Source organism: Salvelinus fontinalis, chromosome 31, assembly GCF_029448725.1.
Source record: "Salvelinus fontinalis isolate EN_2023a chromosome 31, ASM2944872v1, whole genome shotgun sequence".
Taxonomy (NCBI): domain Eukaryota; kingdom Metazoa; phylum Chordata; class Actinopteri; order Salmoniformes; family Salmonidae; genus Salvelinus; species Salvelinus fontinalis.
In genome coordinates, this window is record NC_074695.1 from 20,275,257 (window position 1) to 20,290,978 (window position 15,722).

At 41.3% G+C, this 15,722-nt stretch overlaps 1 protein-coding gene across 1 annotated transcript; it reads right to left on the reverse strand.

Annotated features, from left to right (window-relative positions):
* Positions 1-5,030: 5,030 nt before the first annotated feature.
* On the reverse strand, positions 5,031-8,581 carry LOC129829777 (iroquois-class homeodomain protein IRX-1-like). Its single transcript, XM_055891685.1, has 2 exons — positions 6,298-8,581; positions 5,031-6,071 (listed from the first exon to the last, which is right to left on the reverse strand). Exons 1-2 carry the CDS (start codon positions 6,502-6,504, stop codon positions 5,307-5,309), a joined length of 972 nt encoding a protein of 323 aa, XP_055747660.1. The 5' UTR covers positions 6,505-8,581; the 3' UTR covers positions 5,031-5,306.
* Positions 8,582-15,722: the final 7,141 nt, after the last annotated feature.

Consider the following 15,722-nt stretch of genomic DNA (forward strand, 5'->3'; position numbering starts at 1 on the left):
GAATACATTTCAACTCTATATCCAACCTGATCTCATAGTTTCAAGTCGGGATTTGACGTAATGTGGATGAACGTCTAATTTTGACCCATTAATTCCACATGGTTACAGAGTTCAATCCACGTGGTTACAGGGTTTAAACAGAAACAACTCAAAGGGTTAAGCTTAGGTATTAATTACGAGTGGTTAAGGATAGGGCTATGGTTTGGGAAAATGCGCTGTTTACATTTGGTATGTACAGTGGCTTGCGAAAGTATTTACCCTCCTTGGCATTTTTCCTATTTTGTTGCCTTACAACCTGGAATTAAAATAGATTTTTTGGGGGTTTGTATAATTTGATTTACACAACATGCCTACAACTTTGAAGATGCAAAATATTTTTTCTTGTGAAACAAACAAGAAATAAGACAAAAAATGTTTTAACTTGAGCGTGCATAACTATCCACCCCCCCTCCCAAAAAAAGACAATACCTTGTAGAGCCACCTTTTGCAGCAATGACAGCTGCTAGTATCTTGGGGTATGTCTCTATAAGCTTGGCACATCTAGCCACTGGGATTTTTGCCCATTCTTCAAGGCAAAACTGCTCCAGCTCCTTCAAGTTGGATGGGTTCCGCTGGTGTACAGCAATCTTTAATATAGCAATATTTCTTCTACCACAGATTCTCAATTGGATTGAGGTCTGGGCATTGACCATGCCAAGACATTTAAATGTTTCCCCTTAAACCACTCAAGTGTTGCTTTGGCAGAATGCTTAGGGTCACCGTCCTGCTGGAAGGTGAACCTCTGTCCCAGTCTCAAATCTCTAGAAGACTGAAACAAGTTTCCCTCAATGATTTCCCTGTATTTTGCACCATCCATCATTCCTTCAATTCTGACCAGTTTCCCAGTCCCTGCCGATGAAAAACATCCCCATAGCATGATGCTGCGACCACCATGCTTCACTGTGGGGATGGTGTTCTCGGGGTGATGAGAGGTGTTGGGTTTGTGCCAGACAGAGTTTTTCTTGATGGCCAAAAAGCTCAATTTTAGTCTCATCTGACCAGAGTACCTTCTTCCATATGTTTGGGGAGTCTCCAGCATCCCTTTTGGCGAACACCAAATGTGTTTGCTTATTTTTTTCTTTAAGCAATGGCTTTTTTCCGGACACTCTTCCATAAAGCCCAGCTCTGTGGAGTGTACGGCTTAAACCTCACTAGGGTAGGGGGCACTATTTTCACCTCCGGATGAAAAGCGTGCCCAAAGTAAGCTGCCTGCTACTCAGGCCCAGAAGCTAGGATATGCATATAATTAGTAGATCTGGATAGAAAACACTCCAAAGTTTCTAAAACTGTTAAAATAATGTCTGTGAGTATAACAGAACTGAAATGGCAGGCGAAAACCTGAGAAAAATCCATCCAGATAGTGTTTTTTTATGTTTGTAGTTTTCCATTGACTGCCTATACAGAGTCCATTGACTTAGGACTCAAATTGCACTTCCTATGGCTTACACTAGATGGCAACAGTCTTTAGAAATTGTTTCAGGCTTGTATTCTGAAATGTGAGGGAGTAAGACCACTCTGAATGAGTGGACACTGCAGTGTCCCAGAGGTTTTTCATGCGTGTGACCGAGAGTGCCCCTTTCATGTTTTCCTATTATATTGACAAATCTTTTGTCCGGTTGAAATATTATTGATTATTATGACAAAATCAACCCGAGGATTGATTATAAACATCGTTTGACAGGTTTCTACGAACTTTACTGATACTTTTCGGATTTTTCGTCTGCCTGTTGTGACTGCCTTTGAGCCTGTGGATTACTGAACAAAACGTGCGAACAAACTGAGTTTTTCGGATATAAAGATGGACTTTATCGAACAAAAATTATATTTATTGAGTGCAACCATATGTGAGTGCAACCATATGAAGATCATCAAAGGTAAGTGATTAATTCTATCGCTATTTCTGACTTGTGTAACTCCTCTCCTTGGCTGGTAACTGTTTGTAATGATTTGTCTGCTGGGCGCTGTTCTCAGATAATCGCATGGTATTCTTTCGCCGTAAAGCCTTTTTGAAATCTGACACTGTGGTTGGATTAACAAGAAATTCATCTTTAAACCGATGTATAAGACTTGTATGTTTTATGATTTTTTATAATGAGTATTTCTGTTTTTGAATTTGGCGCTATGCAATTCCACTGGATATTGGCCAGGTGGGACGCTACTGTTCCACACCCCCTAGAGAGGTTTTAAAGTGGTCCTATGGACAGATACTCCAATCTCCACTGTGGAGCTTTGCAACTCCTTCAGGGTTATCTTTGGTCTCTTTGTTGCCTCTCTGTTGAATGCCCCCCTTGCCTGGACCATGAGTTTTGGTGGGCAGCCCTCTCTTGGCAGGTCTCCTATGGCTCCCATATTCTTTGCATTTTTTAATAATGGGTTTAATGGTACTCTGTGGGATGTTCAACGTTTCTGATATTTTTGTATAACCCAACCCTGATCTGTACTTCTTCACAACTGTGTCCCTGACCTGTTTGGAGAGCTCCTTTGTCTTCATGGTGCCGCTTGCTTGGTGGTGCCCCTTGCTTAGTGGTGTTGCAGACTCTGGGGCCTTTCAGAACAGGTGTATATATACTGAGATCATGTGACAGATCATGTGACACTTAGATTGCACACAGGTGGACTTTATTTAACTAATTGTGACGTATGAAGGTAATTGGTTGCACCAGATCTTATTTAGGGACTTCATAGCAAAGGGGGTGAATACATATGCATGCACAATTTTTCCGTTTTTTATTTTGAATAATTTTTTTAAGCAAGTTATTTTTTTTATTTCACTTCACCAATTTAGAATATTTTGTGTATGTCCATTAAATTAAATCCAAATAAAAATCTATTTAAATTGCAGGTTGTAAGGCAACAAAATAGGAAAAACGCCAAGGGGGGTGAATACTTGGCAAGGCACTGTACATGGGACAATATGTACAAATTCTAATAGCTCCAAATTTCAATGAATTAAAAACCTCAATCCAACTATACATTTTGAAGTTCATATACAAATATTGAAAGCATTTATTGAGATCTAAAAAGTGTGCAACATGAAAATATTGTCTCATTTCCATTGTGTAATTTATTGACAGTCCCTCACTAGCCCCAGAGATAGGCTATCCAAAGTCAAACCAATTTTTTCAAGGTGGCACACCAGTTAGCTGAAGGTAATTGGCGAAATAATTTGGCTAACTCTCCCCATCTGCAAACACAAGAGACACTCACATCAAACCACACCACAAAACCAATTCAGGTTTGAATTCAGTCATGGCCGCTAGCGTTTCTTAATGAACCAAATCTAAAGTGAGGCCAAATCAGAAAGTGTAGTCACCCTTTAAAGACGATGCAAATTGACATTTATTTTATTTATTTAACTAGGCAAGTCAGTTAAGAACAAACTCTTATTTACAATGACGGCCTTCCCCAGCCAAAACCTCCGCTAACCCGGACGATGCTGGGCCAATTGTGCGCCACCCTATGGGACTCCAGATCACAGCCGGTTGTGATACTGCACGCGATTGAACCAGGGTCTGTAGGTATGCCTCTTGCACTGAAATGCAGTGCCTTAGACCGCTTGCGCCACTCAGGAGCCAAATGCAAACTGCATGTTTTGTTTTTGCATTAAACATTTTATCATTCAAAATCAATAAACATTTTTTGGGGGTCAATTTTCAAGTTACATTTATAAAGTACAGATCTAATATTGTAGGAGCATACAGTACCCAACCTTTTATCTTACAGTTTTATATTTTGGTGTAAGAGGCATATACTCAGATTTTCCACAAGGAGGAGGTAGTACTTCACTAGAACAGAACCCTATAGATGGCTCTGACTAGAACCTTGAGGTTTCAGCATCAGTCAGCGGGTGGACTTCAGCCTCTGTCATACTTTTGTGAGAATGTCATGATCTTGGGAGGTCATAATGGTAGGCTACTCATAGACATTTGCTTGATCTTTTAGATGCTGTAAAAAGTATATTCATGTCACAATTAAAACTAGAAATTAAAATGTCCCATGATTTTAAAGAGTGTTCTTGGATTAATGTAATGAGATCAAATTAAATATGTCCACTAGTTTGTGGCAGATTGGGTCCTGTTCTGTCTGGGATTACACCTCATTTGGGTCACCTGTGAAAAGGGCACTACTCAACCCTCTGTGTGTGTCTGGATGTGTGTGTCTCGGGGTGGTGTGAAGGGGCTTCTTTCCTCTTAGGGGTTTTCTCATTATCCCTGGATTAGTGGAGATACAGCCCTTTGAATTGACATGGAAACCTGGGTGATTATATGTGATTAGCAAGGGACAGGATCTCCAGTCTTTCACCTCCAACTCATCTGAATCTCCTTTACCCATCAGACACTGTAGATACTGTATGCTCTCCTGTTGTTTGTGTATGTTAGTTCCTCTCCTACACATAACCACGCCACACACACAATCTCTCTCTACCTGTGGAGGTTTGGAGATGCAGAACACTTAACCGGTTTCCATTTACACGCCCCATAAAGATAATATAGATTTGTATTACATTATGCATATTTTATACTCATTTAAAGTTCTGCTGTATTATATTGAACAGGCATGCAGTTTCTTTGTTTGGCCAATGTGGTCAGTTGCCTAAGGTAGGCCATTGGTGTAGGCCATTATCATCCTGCATGGACCAACAATGAGTTAACCTAATACATGAATTTTAACAGATCTAGGTTTGATATGAAAATTCTGTAATGTTTTATCAATTAAATTATAACCCATTTTTTTGTAGATGGTTATTATTCAACAAGAGTCAGCTTGCTTAAACTTCCAAACATTAGATATATTGGCAATATGCATGGATACATGCGTCTGAAACTATAATAAACTACACGAGAATGTAAAATAATGTAACATTTCATAAGTCGAAATCAGACTGTGACTTTACCAGACCTTTCCCAACCCAAATAGCCTGCTGTAAGAACTAATCCTTGAAAATAGTGGAACACACACGAAAATTGTATTTTATATTTTGAGGGATTTTATTTTAGCAAAATATTTTTTTGTGATAAGACAAATGAAATAAGAATTTACAGATTGTTCATCGAAAATATATATACACATATGTACACAAAACATAACATGTTCTGTAAGAGTCGTTGGTCTTACAAGTAGCCTAACAAACATATACCTAGCATTTTCCTAGCAAATTAGTCCACGTTTAAACGTCAAAAAGTAGACCCACGCCATGGAATTTGGTATTTTAAAGTGCATAAGATGTAAAAATGTGTCCTTCACTGTTTTAAATAGTAAATGCTCTGTTATAGAATATCGTGAGCAGGGTATACGGGAATGTACAGTCCGTTCCTTGATGCCCATTCTGCCCAGAATTTGCCAACTTGTGTTCCAGGATGACAAGCAGTGTACTGCGGCTTTTTCCCCGTTTCCGATGTCGCCGTTTCTGCCAAAGACCATATTTTGGGTTTTTGACACTCAACGTTATCTTTACTTTCCAGATTAGCTGGAAATGATTTGCGTTCTGTGTCATTCTTTACCACATTTTCCGCGTGCCTACCAGCTCTATTGTCGTCGTTTGACTGTTTCACAAGGCGCTCATCCACCGGCTCTGTCGTTGAGTTGGATACTCTATGTCCAATATCCTCATTGTCATCTACGGTTGGAGGATCTATCTCATCTTCGTCGTCCAAACGGATTTTCTGCAGAGAGCCCTCGCCCTCCTCCTCGTCGCTCTCGCCCTCCTCGTCAGATTTCCCCTTGGACGCCCAGTTTACCCTATTATCCTTCTTCAGTCGTCGCCTGGCGTTGGCAAACCAAGTGGAAACCTGCGTGAGGCTCATCTTGGTTACAATAGCAAGCATGATCTTCTCACCCTTCGTGGGATACGGGTTCTTAAGATGCTCGTTCAACCAGGCCTTGAGCGCGCTGGTGCTTTCCCGGGTAGCCACCTTGGCGACTCTGATCAGGTCATCGGTTGCTCCTGGTCGGTATTGCGGGTAGAATGGACCTCCTCGGCCGAGGAGCGCTTGATGATATGGAGAGACAGCTTTCAGGTCGAAAGAGTTGTTCTGAAAACACAAGAGAACGTGATTAGTTTATGTTTAAATTCGTGCGTAACTGACCACATTGATTTGTTAAGTGTGTAATTACGCATTACATTTAATTGGTATTAAAAAGGTCTGTAGAATGCTTTCTTCTTCCGATATTGATAAATGAGGAATACATTTAGATTATTAGCTGGAAATGTTATTGATTAGGTATACAATAGAGAAAACACATTGTCAAATAATTTACCATGTTCGCAATGTATCTGTGGTGTGGATAGGGGATTAATTTGTATCCTTGTAGTCCGGAATATGCCAAAGGTACCCCAGCCATCGCAGCAAGATAAGGGGCTTGTTGCTGTTGTACCCCAGCTGGACCTCCCAAAAACGGTATCTGATATCCAGGGGGCATGTTGATATTTCTCTCAAAGAAGTTGCCTGTTTGTGACGCAGGCATCCTTACGTCCTGACTATCAGAGCTTGAATGACAGTAATGTGCACCCTCACCAGCTCTAAATATACCCCTATCCAGTCATGGGCGGTTCTTAACCGCGGTGATTGACAGTTCCGTTCAAAATTCCTCGCTTTCACTCGCACCAAATCCCATCAAAGGAGAACAACGGTGTTCCTTTTAACGGTTTCTTAAAGGCGCTAAATAGCCTGTCTATAACGTATCTCAAACCAATCATTTCTATGGTGAGAGACGAATAATGAAATTTCATTTGAATTTCACAGTTTTGTTCTGATGCGGAGGATACTAGAAACTAGAATCTCTCATATTTCACTTTGCCTACTATTTGTTATCACAATACGATCTATAATGTTAGGTTCTGTACAGATCCTTAACTATTAATTTATTGTAGGCCACCAGTTTTATCAATGCCATCAGCCGTCCTCATACATATTTTTTCAGTTACAAATATGCCAAAAAGTAAATTAATTTATTTTAAAAATCTAACTGAATTAAGTGCATTTCAGGCCAAAAATAAAGTGCATTTCCAAAATAAAAAATTATATAGGAAAGAGAAACTGTTGTAAACGTACCATTCATGGTAAATATAGCATATTACATGTTAATATCGATAGTTTCCCATCGAATTTGACATTATGTTTGTGCAACACTCACTGTAGGATAATAAAATGACTTGAATAGGATTAACACCAGGCAGACCCTATGTCTCTTGTCTGACGATCAGACTTCTGTTTGAAATTGAAGTCTGAACATGTAGCTGTGAATTGAATTAGCCAATTGAATTAGCCTAATGACGTTAACACATTCCCAGGCTTCTTTCCATGACCATTGACTGAAACTGTGATGTCTTCAATATAGTTTTATTTAGATTTGTCCGAGGTTTCATCTAATATTTTCCGACTGAATTAGGCTATTGGTTTCTGTATCCTACATTTCCCTCAACGGAAGCAAAAACATGTAGGCGTTATGCTGATATTTATTATTAATTTAACATCGAAAAAAATCTAACATATTTTGTAAGATACCAATTTACTATTCCTATTTAATTAACAACTGTGGGGTGGTTATGTTTTGTGTGTCATTGGGGCAATGGGTTACCTTACTTAGGCTGGCGATACCCCAGAACTATTTTGTTAATTTCTTGTGATTGAACAATAACAGACTTCCCTTTACATGTCGGATGGTTTTGTTGTGGCTTCAGCATATCGTTTCGATGGGGCTAATTACAAGCTGTTAAGTAAAACAGGTGTTACTAATGTATATGATAAATATGAGATAACAAATGGTAATGTAGGGAGCTTGAAGGATTGTTAAAGATACGAGAAAAATATCACAATTCTTATTCCACTGCCCTTTCATCTTCTCCAAAGGGACATTGGTTGAAGAAGAAGTTTTTACTTTACGATGCTCGTATTATGTGGTGGTTTGGTTGCAACCTTTTGAGCGTAGCTACTGCTAAGTAGGTCTCTCCACCTAATTTCTAAAAGGGTGAATTGTTAAAGTATAAAAAAAATAGGAGGAAAAGTGTAGCCATGCATAAAAGTCTCAAATAAATTAACAATCCATAGACTTACTACATATCCTATGATTTCTTTATTTATCGAAATAATTTAATTAACGTAAGATCAATTTGAAACAGAAGACTGTTGACCGGCATCTGCTATTAGCAGAATGCACTTCACTCATCATCTTGATTTACATTTTCACATTATGCTGAACGTTGTGGATATCCAATATTTCACAGATTTTGTTATAAAAATGTTTTTTATTTGTGTGTGTGGTGGGGGTGGCGAGAAAATATGTATAACTGGTACAATGGGTTGACTGGAGAGCAAAGAGTCAGAGGCTTAGCTAATGTCATCTGTACATCTCAGGAGACAAACAGCTCAGGGCAGTGGCTTTTGTCTGACTTGTAGACTCTCCTTTCAAATATTTTCTTCTTTTGCAGCTACAATGCAGGTTTTGGTCTCCTTCTGACAGGTTGGATAGGTATTGTTTGCTCTCAGGATGTCCCTCGATTGCGCAGAAAAGTGTCCAAATGGAGGAGGATTGTCCTCAGTTCCCTGTGAGATACAGTATACAAGATAAGATTAATGATAGTCTACTGTGAGTGTTAAATGGCCAGCACATGCAACTTTTGGCTGGTTACAAGATCAGGTGAATGGAAATGTCTGTCCTCTGTTTCAACCCCCTTTAAGACAAGACAAGTACCTTAGTCCATCAGAGATGGATTGAGGGTTCCCCTCTAGTCGACTGGAAGCCTCAATGATGCCTTTCATTTCCTATTCTCATACATATATATATATATAACTATGTCACTACAGTTAACAGTGGGTCTAAACCGTGGGCCTGATTGAAACCAGTAGAAGAGCCATGCAGGACAACAGTACGAGCCCCCTTTCTCTATTGGAACTCTCAATGATGCCTTTAATATCCCATTCTCATACATAAAGTATCCTATATCTGTGTTCAGGGTGGCAGGTATCCTAGCTGTTAAGAGCATTGGGCCAGTAACCGAAAGGTCGCTGGTTCGAATCCCCGAGCCGACAATGTGAAAAATTGGTCGATGTGCCCGTGAGCAAGGCACTTAACCCTAATTGCACCTGACAGTTGCTCTGGATAAGAGCGTCTGCTAAATAACTGAAATGTAAATGTCCTCCTCTAGGGCGGGCCTCTGATTGAGGAGAAGATCCAGGACCATGACAACAGTGCGAGTCCTGATCAGCTGGTAACAACAATGGTCTTAGGTGTGAGTTCAATTTCTGGCTATCACCTCCTGCTGAGTTGACCCAACAAAAGGCCTACAGATATAGGATCTTAATTTGACCAGTTACTCGCAACTGGAAATGTGGATTATAATTAAAGGACATTTTTGTAAGGGAAATTTCCTGCAACAACAGGGTGATCAAATTAAGATCCTATATCTCTGTAAGTTTGTCAACACAACAAAAGCTTGAAGGGAATCCACAGAGTATTCAACAACTAGTCCTTGTTACTTTAAAAAAATAAAAATCCAGATACCTGTACTTCTTATAATGGAGAGGGAAAGTGGTAAGTAGAAGGTAAATCTGGATATTTGTCATTAAGAGGGAATGGAATACAATTATAAAATGCTTGCTATTTGAATATAATTCACCCAAATGGAGAATTAATCACTACTGATATAATCTAATCATAGGAGGCAAGAGACACTTCCACTTCAAATCTGACTCAATGAAGTCAATGTATGAACATGCCCATTCCAGGTCCATTCCATTTCCAGGAAATTAAGTGAATGTCAACCCATGACATGAAAAAAAATAATAATATAACAATACATTCTCTTCTAGTTGATAAAGAATCACAACAATTGTTACCAGAAATCTTAAATCAAGATGTTGAAACTAATTGTTATTTTGGTGTGAAAAATCAAAGAGCACCAGTACAAATTGACAACAAACACATAACAACCCCCCCCCCCCCCCCAATGACATTCTATTCTAAGCCAAGCGTGAAAGTTATCAAGCTCTCCCACCCACTCCCAGCTATCAACCCCCCCTGACCCTCATCCCTCCTAACTCTTTGTCCTTACTCTTATCAGCTCTACTCCATCATTATTTTAATAGAGAAGTGGCGCTGAAACCGCTTGCAACTCTAAGTATGTCTTTGTTAGTATCTTGGTGGTGGACCGGTGTCCCGCCCCTCTGTTCCCTCCTGGGTGTGCACTGATTGACGGCCTTCTGCTGGGTGAGTGACAGGCCACATTTGTTAGGCTGTGACGGACAGGCCGAAGGCTGGGGGACTGAATGACTGCTGGTGGTGCTGGTTGGGCCCTCTGCTGCATTGGACGTTGGGGCCCTCTGGCCTGCTCCACCACCACCACCCCTTGGGGGCCTTAGTTGGCCCCCAGGACCCCCAGCTTGCCCAGCCTGTCTGTCCAGCAAGGGTAGTTCTCCGGCGGGCTTGCTGTACCCGAGCAGCTCGTTAGCTGTAAGCCTCTCCTCCTCAGTGACAGAATTTTGACTAGAACCAAAACATTTGATCATATTACTCCAGTGCTAGAGACTGCTGCCCTACGTACATAGAGTCATTGAACACTGGTCATTTTAATAACGTTTACAGACTGTTTTACCCACTTTCCAGGTGTATATATATACTGTTTTCTAATCATGGCTCACCCTATATCACTACTGCTGTACACACCTTTTCTATTCATATACTGTCCATACTGAATGATGGCACTGCATTGGATAGCAGCCATTTTACAGGCTGCTGAACAATTCTGCAAATGTGTGTTTTTTACGATGATAAAACACAAATACATAATGTCTCTGCCATCATTTCCAGTGACAGAAAACGTTTCCATACATTGTCAAGACCGGTCGGCAGCCTTGTGTAACATTGGGGCGGGGGGGGGGGGGGGGATTCTCTTTGTTATCAACAGATGGTTTGTGATCTCTAATGTTAAGGAAGTCTGGAGTTCTTGCCTGAGCTAGAAAACCTCATTATAAACTGCAGACCATACTATTTACCAAGAGAGTTTTCATCTATATTTTTCATAGAATTCTATTTACCACCCCAAACCAATGCTGGCACTAAGACTGCACTTAATGAGCTGTATAGGGCCATAAGCAAACAAGAAAATGCACAGCCAGAAGCGGCGCTTCCGTGGACGGTGATTTTAATGCAAGGAAACTGAAATCCGTTTTACCACATTTTTACCAGAATGTCACCTGAGCAACTAAAGGCGACAAAATTATAGATCACCTTCACTCCATACACAGAAATGCATACAAGGCTCTCCTTCACCCCCCCCCCCCCCCTTTGGCAAATCTTACCATAACTCTATCCTCCTGATTCCTGCTGACAAGCAAAAACTAAAACAGGAAGTACTCAATACAGAAGTAAAGTGGATGTTAAGCTACAGGACTATTTTGCTAGCACAGACTGAAATATGTTCCGAGATTCATCCGATAACATTGAGGCGTTTACCACATCAGTCACCAGCTTCATTAATAAGTGCATCAACGACGTCGTCCCCACAGTGACCATACGTACATATTGTAACGGCTTTCGTTGGTGGAAGGAGAGGAGGACCAAGGTGCAGCGTGGTACGTGTTCATTTTAATAAACAAAATAAACTGAACACTGAATTTACAAAAAATAATAAAGAGCGAGAACGAAAACGAAACAGTTCTGCAAGCAATACGCACAAACAGAAAACAATCACCCACAACACACAATGGAAAACAGGCTACCTAAGTATAGCTCCCAATCAGAGGCAGCTGTCTTTCGTTGTCTCTGACAACCACACCAGGCCAAACACAGAAATAGACAACCTAGACATACAACATAGAATGCCCACCCACATCACACCCTGACCAAACAAAACATAGAAGCATACAAAGCAATCTATGGTCAGGGCGTGACACATATCCCAGCCAGAAGCCATGGATTACAGGCAACAGCCACACTGAGCTAAAGGCTAGAGCTTCCACTTCCAAGGAGTGGGTTTCTAATCCGGACGCTTATACGACTTCCAACGAGCCATCAAACAGCCAAAGCTTCAATACAGGACTAAGATTGAATCCTGCTACTCCGGCTCTTTCGCTCGTCAGATGTGGCAGGGCTTGCAAACTATCACGGATTACAAAGGGAAACCCTGCCACGAAGTGCCCAGTGACGCAAGCCTATCAGACAAGCTAAAATTCTTCTATGCTCGCTCGAGGCAAGCAACACTGAACCATTCATTAGAGCACCAGCTATTCTGGATGACTGTGTGATCTCGCTCTCCATAGCCGATGTGAGAAAGACCATTAAACAGGTTCACAAGGCCACAGGGCCAGATGGATTACCAGGACGCGTACACAGAGCATGCGCTGACCAGCTGGCAAGTATCTTCACTGACATTTTCAACCACTCCCTGACCCAGTCTGTAATACCTACATGTTTCAAGCAAACCACCATAGTCCCTTTGCCTAGGTAACCTGTCTAAATAACTATCGCCCTGTAGCACTCACATCTGTAGCCATGAAATGCTTTGAAAGGCTGGTCATGGCTCATATCAACTCCATCAGTCCAGACACCCTGGACCCACTCCAATTTGCATACCGCCCCAACGCATCAAAAGATGATACAATCTCTATTGCACTCCAAACTGCCCTGTCCCACCTGGACAAGAGGAACACCTATGTGAGAATGCTGTTCATCGACTACAGCTCAGTGTTCACACAGCTAACCAAGTCTGGAACCAACAGGACCCTAAGGACCCTGAATAGGACCCTGAATAGCTTCTACCCCAAGCCATAATACTGCTAAATAGTTCCACATTTTGTTGTGTTACAGCCTGAATTCAAAATTGATTATTTTATTTGACCCATCTACACACAATACCCCATAATGACAAAGTGAAAACATGTTTTTAGAAATTTTAGCAAATTGAATGAAAATGAAATACAGAAATATCTCATTTACATAGGTATTCACAGCCCTTTGCTATGGCACTCCAAATTGAGCTCAGGTTCATCCAATTTCCTTCGATAATCCTTGAGACGTCACTACAACTTGGAGTCATTCTGTGGCCAATTCAATTGTTTGGACATGACTCAGAAAGAAACACACCTGTCTATATAAGGTCTCATAGTTGACAGTGCATGTCAGAGCAGAAACTATACCATGAAGTCCAATAAACGTTTTCCAAGAGCAAAGTGGTCTCCATCGTTGGGAAATTGAAAAAATATGGAACTACCCAGACACTGTCCAACCAAACTGAGCCACCGGGCAAGAAGGACCTTGGATGGGAAGGTGACCAAGAACCTAGTGACCACTCTGACAGAACTACAGAGTTCCTTGGCTGAGTTGGGAGAACATGCCAGAAGGACAAGTCTCTACAGCACTTCACCAATCTGGACTTTATGGGAGAGTGGTCAGATGGAAGCCACCCTTGAGAAAAAATCTCATGACAGCACGCCTGGAGTTTGCAAAAAGGCACGTGAAAGACTATGAGATTCTGTGGTCTGATGAGACAAAAATGTTACTCTTTGGCCTGAATGCAAAGCGCTATGTCTGGAGAAAACAGCATCCCTACGGTGAAGCATGGAGGTGGTAGCATCATGCTATGGGGATGCTTTTCAGCGGCACGGACTAGGAGACTGGTAAGGATAGAGGGTACAATGAATGGGGCAGCAGGGTAGCCTAGTGGTTAGAGCGTTGGGCTAGTAATCGAAAGATTGCAAGTTCAAATCTCCGAGCTGACAAGGTACAAATCTGTCATTCTGCCCCTGAACAAGGCAGGGGTTCCTAGGCCGTCATTGAAAGAATTTGTTCTTAACTGACTTGCCTAGTTAAATAAAGGTCAAATAAAATGGAGTCAAATACAGGCAAATTCTTGATGAGAACCTCCTTTAGAGTGCAAACAACCTTAGACTGGGGGCATAGATTTACATTCCAACAGGACAATGACCCCAAGCATACATCCAAAGCAATGCTGGAATGGCTTCAGAACAATAATGTGAAAGTCCTTGAGTGACCCAGTCAAAGCCCAGACTTGTATCCCATTGACAATCTGTGTAAAGACTTGAAGATTGCTGTTCACAGCTTCCCCATCTAACTTAACAGAACTTGAGAAAATCCCCAAATCCAGATGAGCAAAGCTGATACAGACATACCAAAGATGACTCAAAGCTGTAACACAAAGTGTTGACTACTTTTGTAAATTAGATATTTCTGGATTTCATTTTCCTTTTTTCTCCCCAATTTCGTGGTCTTATTATCATTAGCAAATAACCATCCACAATATGAGAAAGAATTAATTGCTAACATACACTAATATTTGTAGCAAATCATTTCACTGCTACTCGATGTGCATGGGCATGAAACGCTACATTTAAACCATAGTGGAATATGTTTCATTCATTGTAATATGTATAATGTTGCTCAAAATAATGTAAGATTGTTTTGTTAAAGCGTTAGGAAATGGAGGAAGCGGAAGAAACAACTCTTCAAAATGTAACAAACGGAAGTTCATGCAGCTACAGATTTTTTTTACTATACCCTCACAGCCAGCATAATGAGCTTGTAAAGCATTTGTGACGTGACATCTACATTTCGGCCGATTTGTTAAACAAAGGCTACAAGGAAGCCGGGGGCACTGGTTCTGTGTTTCAACCCCTTGATAACAATAGCAAGCAGGCGCTGGTGGGAGGCAGTGCTCTCATGGAAATGAGCAACCAAACCAACAATGTAGCTGCTAATCTCTTCAGAGAGGGGAATCGGTTACACAGCAGTATGCACCCCTGAAAGCTTTTCATTAGAAACAGTGTGCTATTGAAAAACTAACCCTAAGCCCCTCCCCACGCTTACGAGCATACGCACACGCACACACACACACACATACCCCTAGTGTGTAGCCACAAGGTCTCCTCATACATGGGCCAGATACAAGGTATCCCCTACAACAGAAGGGTAGATGTAAGTGGGGTAAGGGGTAGTTATAGCCGGGCTAGGTGGTGGTATGGGGGGCTAGGCAGTGGGGCAGGGGGTGGTATCGGGGGGGTGGGGTATGTGGGTAGGGGGCTGGTATGGGGTGCCTAGGCCTCAATGCATGGGATTAGAGTTAATGTGCCCTCCCTGGGTTATAATCTCTTCAGAGGGGGACTTTGTTTGAGGGCTTGAGGGCAGTAAGATAAGTATCTATTACAGAAACTCCCCTCTTATCCCACCCCTCAACAACCTCCCCCTCTTCAGAATTGAAGCACAAAACACTTGCCTCTGTGCCTCCATGTTTTCTGATACCCCAAACCCCAAAAGCAAGTGCTGCTGCCCTTTTCGACTAATCTGGAATTAAGGGCTAAAGCCTTATGGAGAGTAACCAGGACCGATATTTACTCCATCTGTAGGCTGCAAAGTGAGGAGGTTGATGTAGATCAAAGGAGGCTTAGAAAACAAGTGAGGATATTACCATAAAAAAAGAGTTCTCACAAGTTTCATTTCTTGTGTTTGGGGAGGAGGAGTCATAATGTGAGAGAGGAACTATGGGGTCCAAAGCTGAGGATTTAATTAAGTGTAATCTTGTTATATTACCCCTATGTATAAGGAAAATATTTTATTATGCATTGAGTAATCTTAAAACCATCCCAACAGCTGATATAAGTACCCATTTAAGAACCAAGTTAACTTGGTAAAACTCACCCTACTGTTGCTGTCAAAAATATAAAAAAGTGAAG

Coding starts and splice junctions, on each gene's coding strand:
- LOC129829777 (XM_055891685.1), bottom strand. CDS start 6,504: ATGCCTGCGTCACAAACAGGCAACTTCTTTGAGAGAAATATCAACATG. Junction 6,072..6,297: donor ACAGATACATTGCGAACATG/GTAAATTATTTG, acceptor TTGTGTTTTCAG/AACAACTCTTTCGACCTGAA.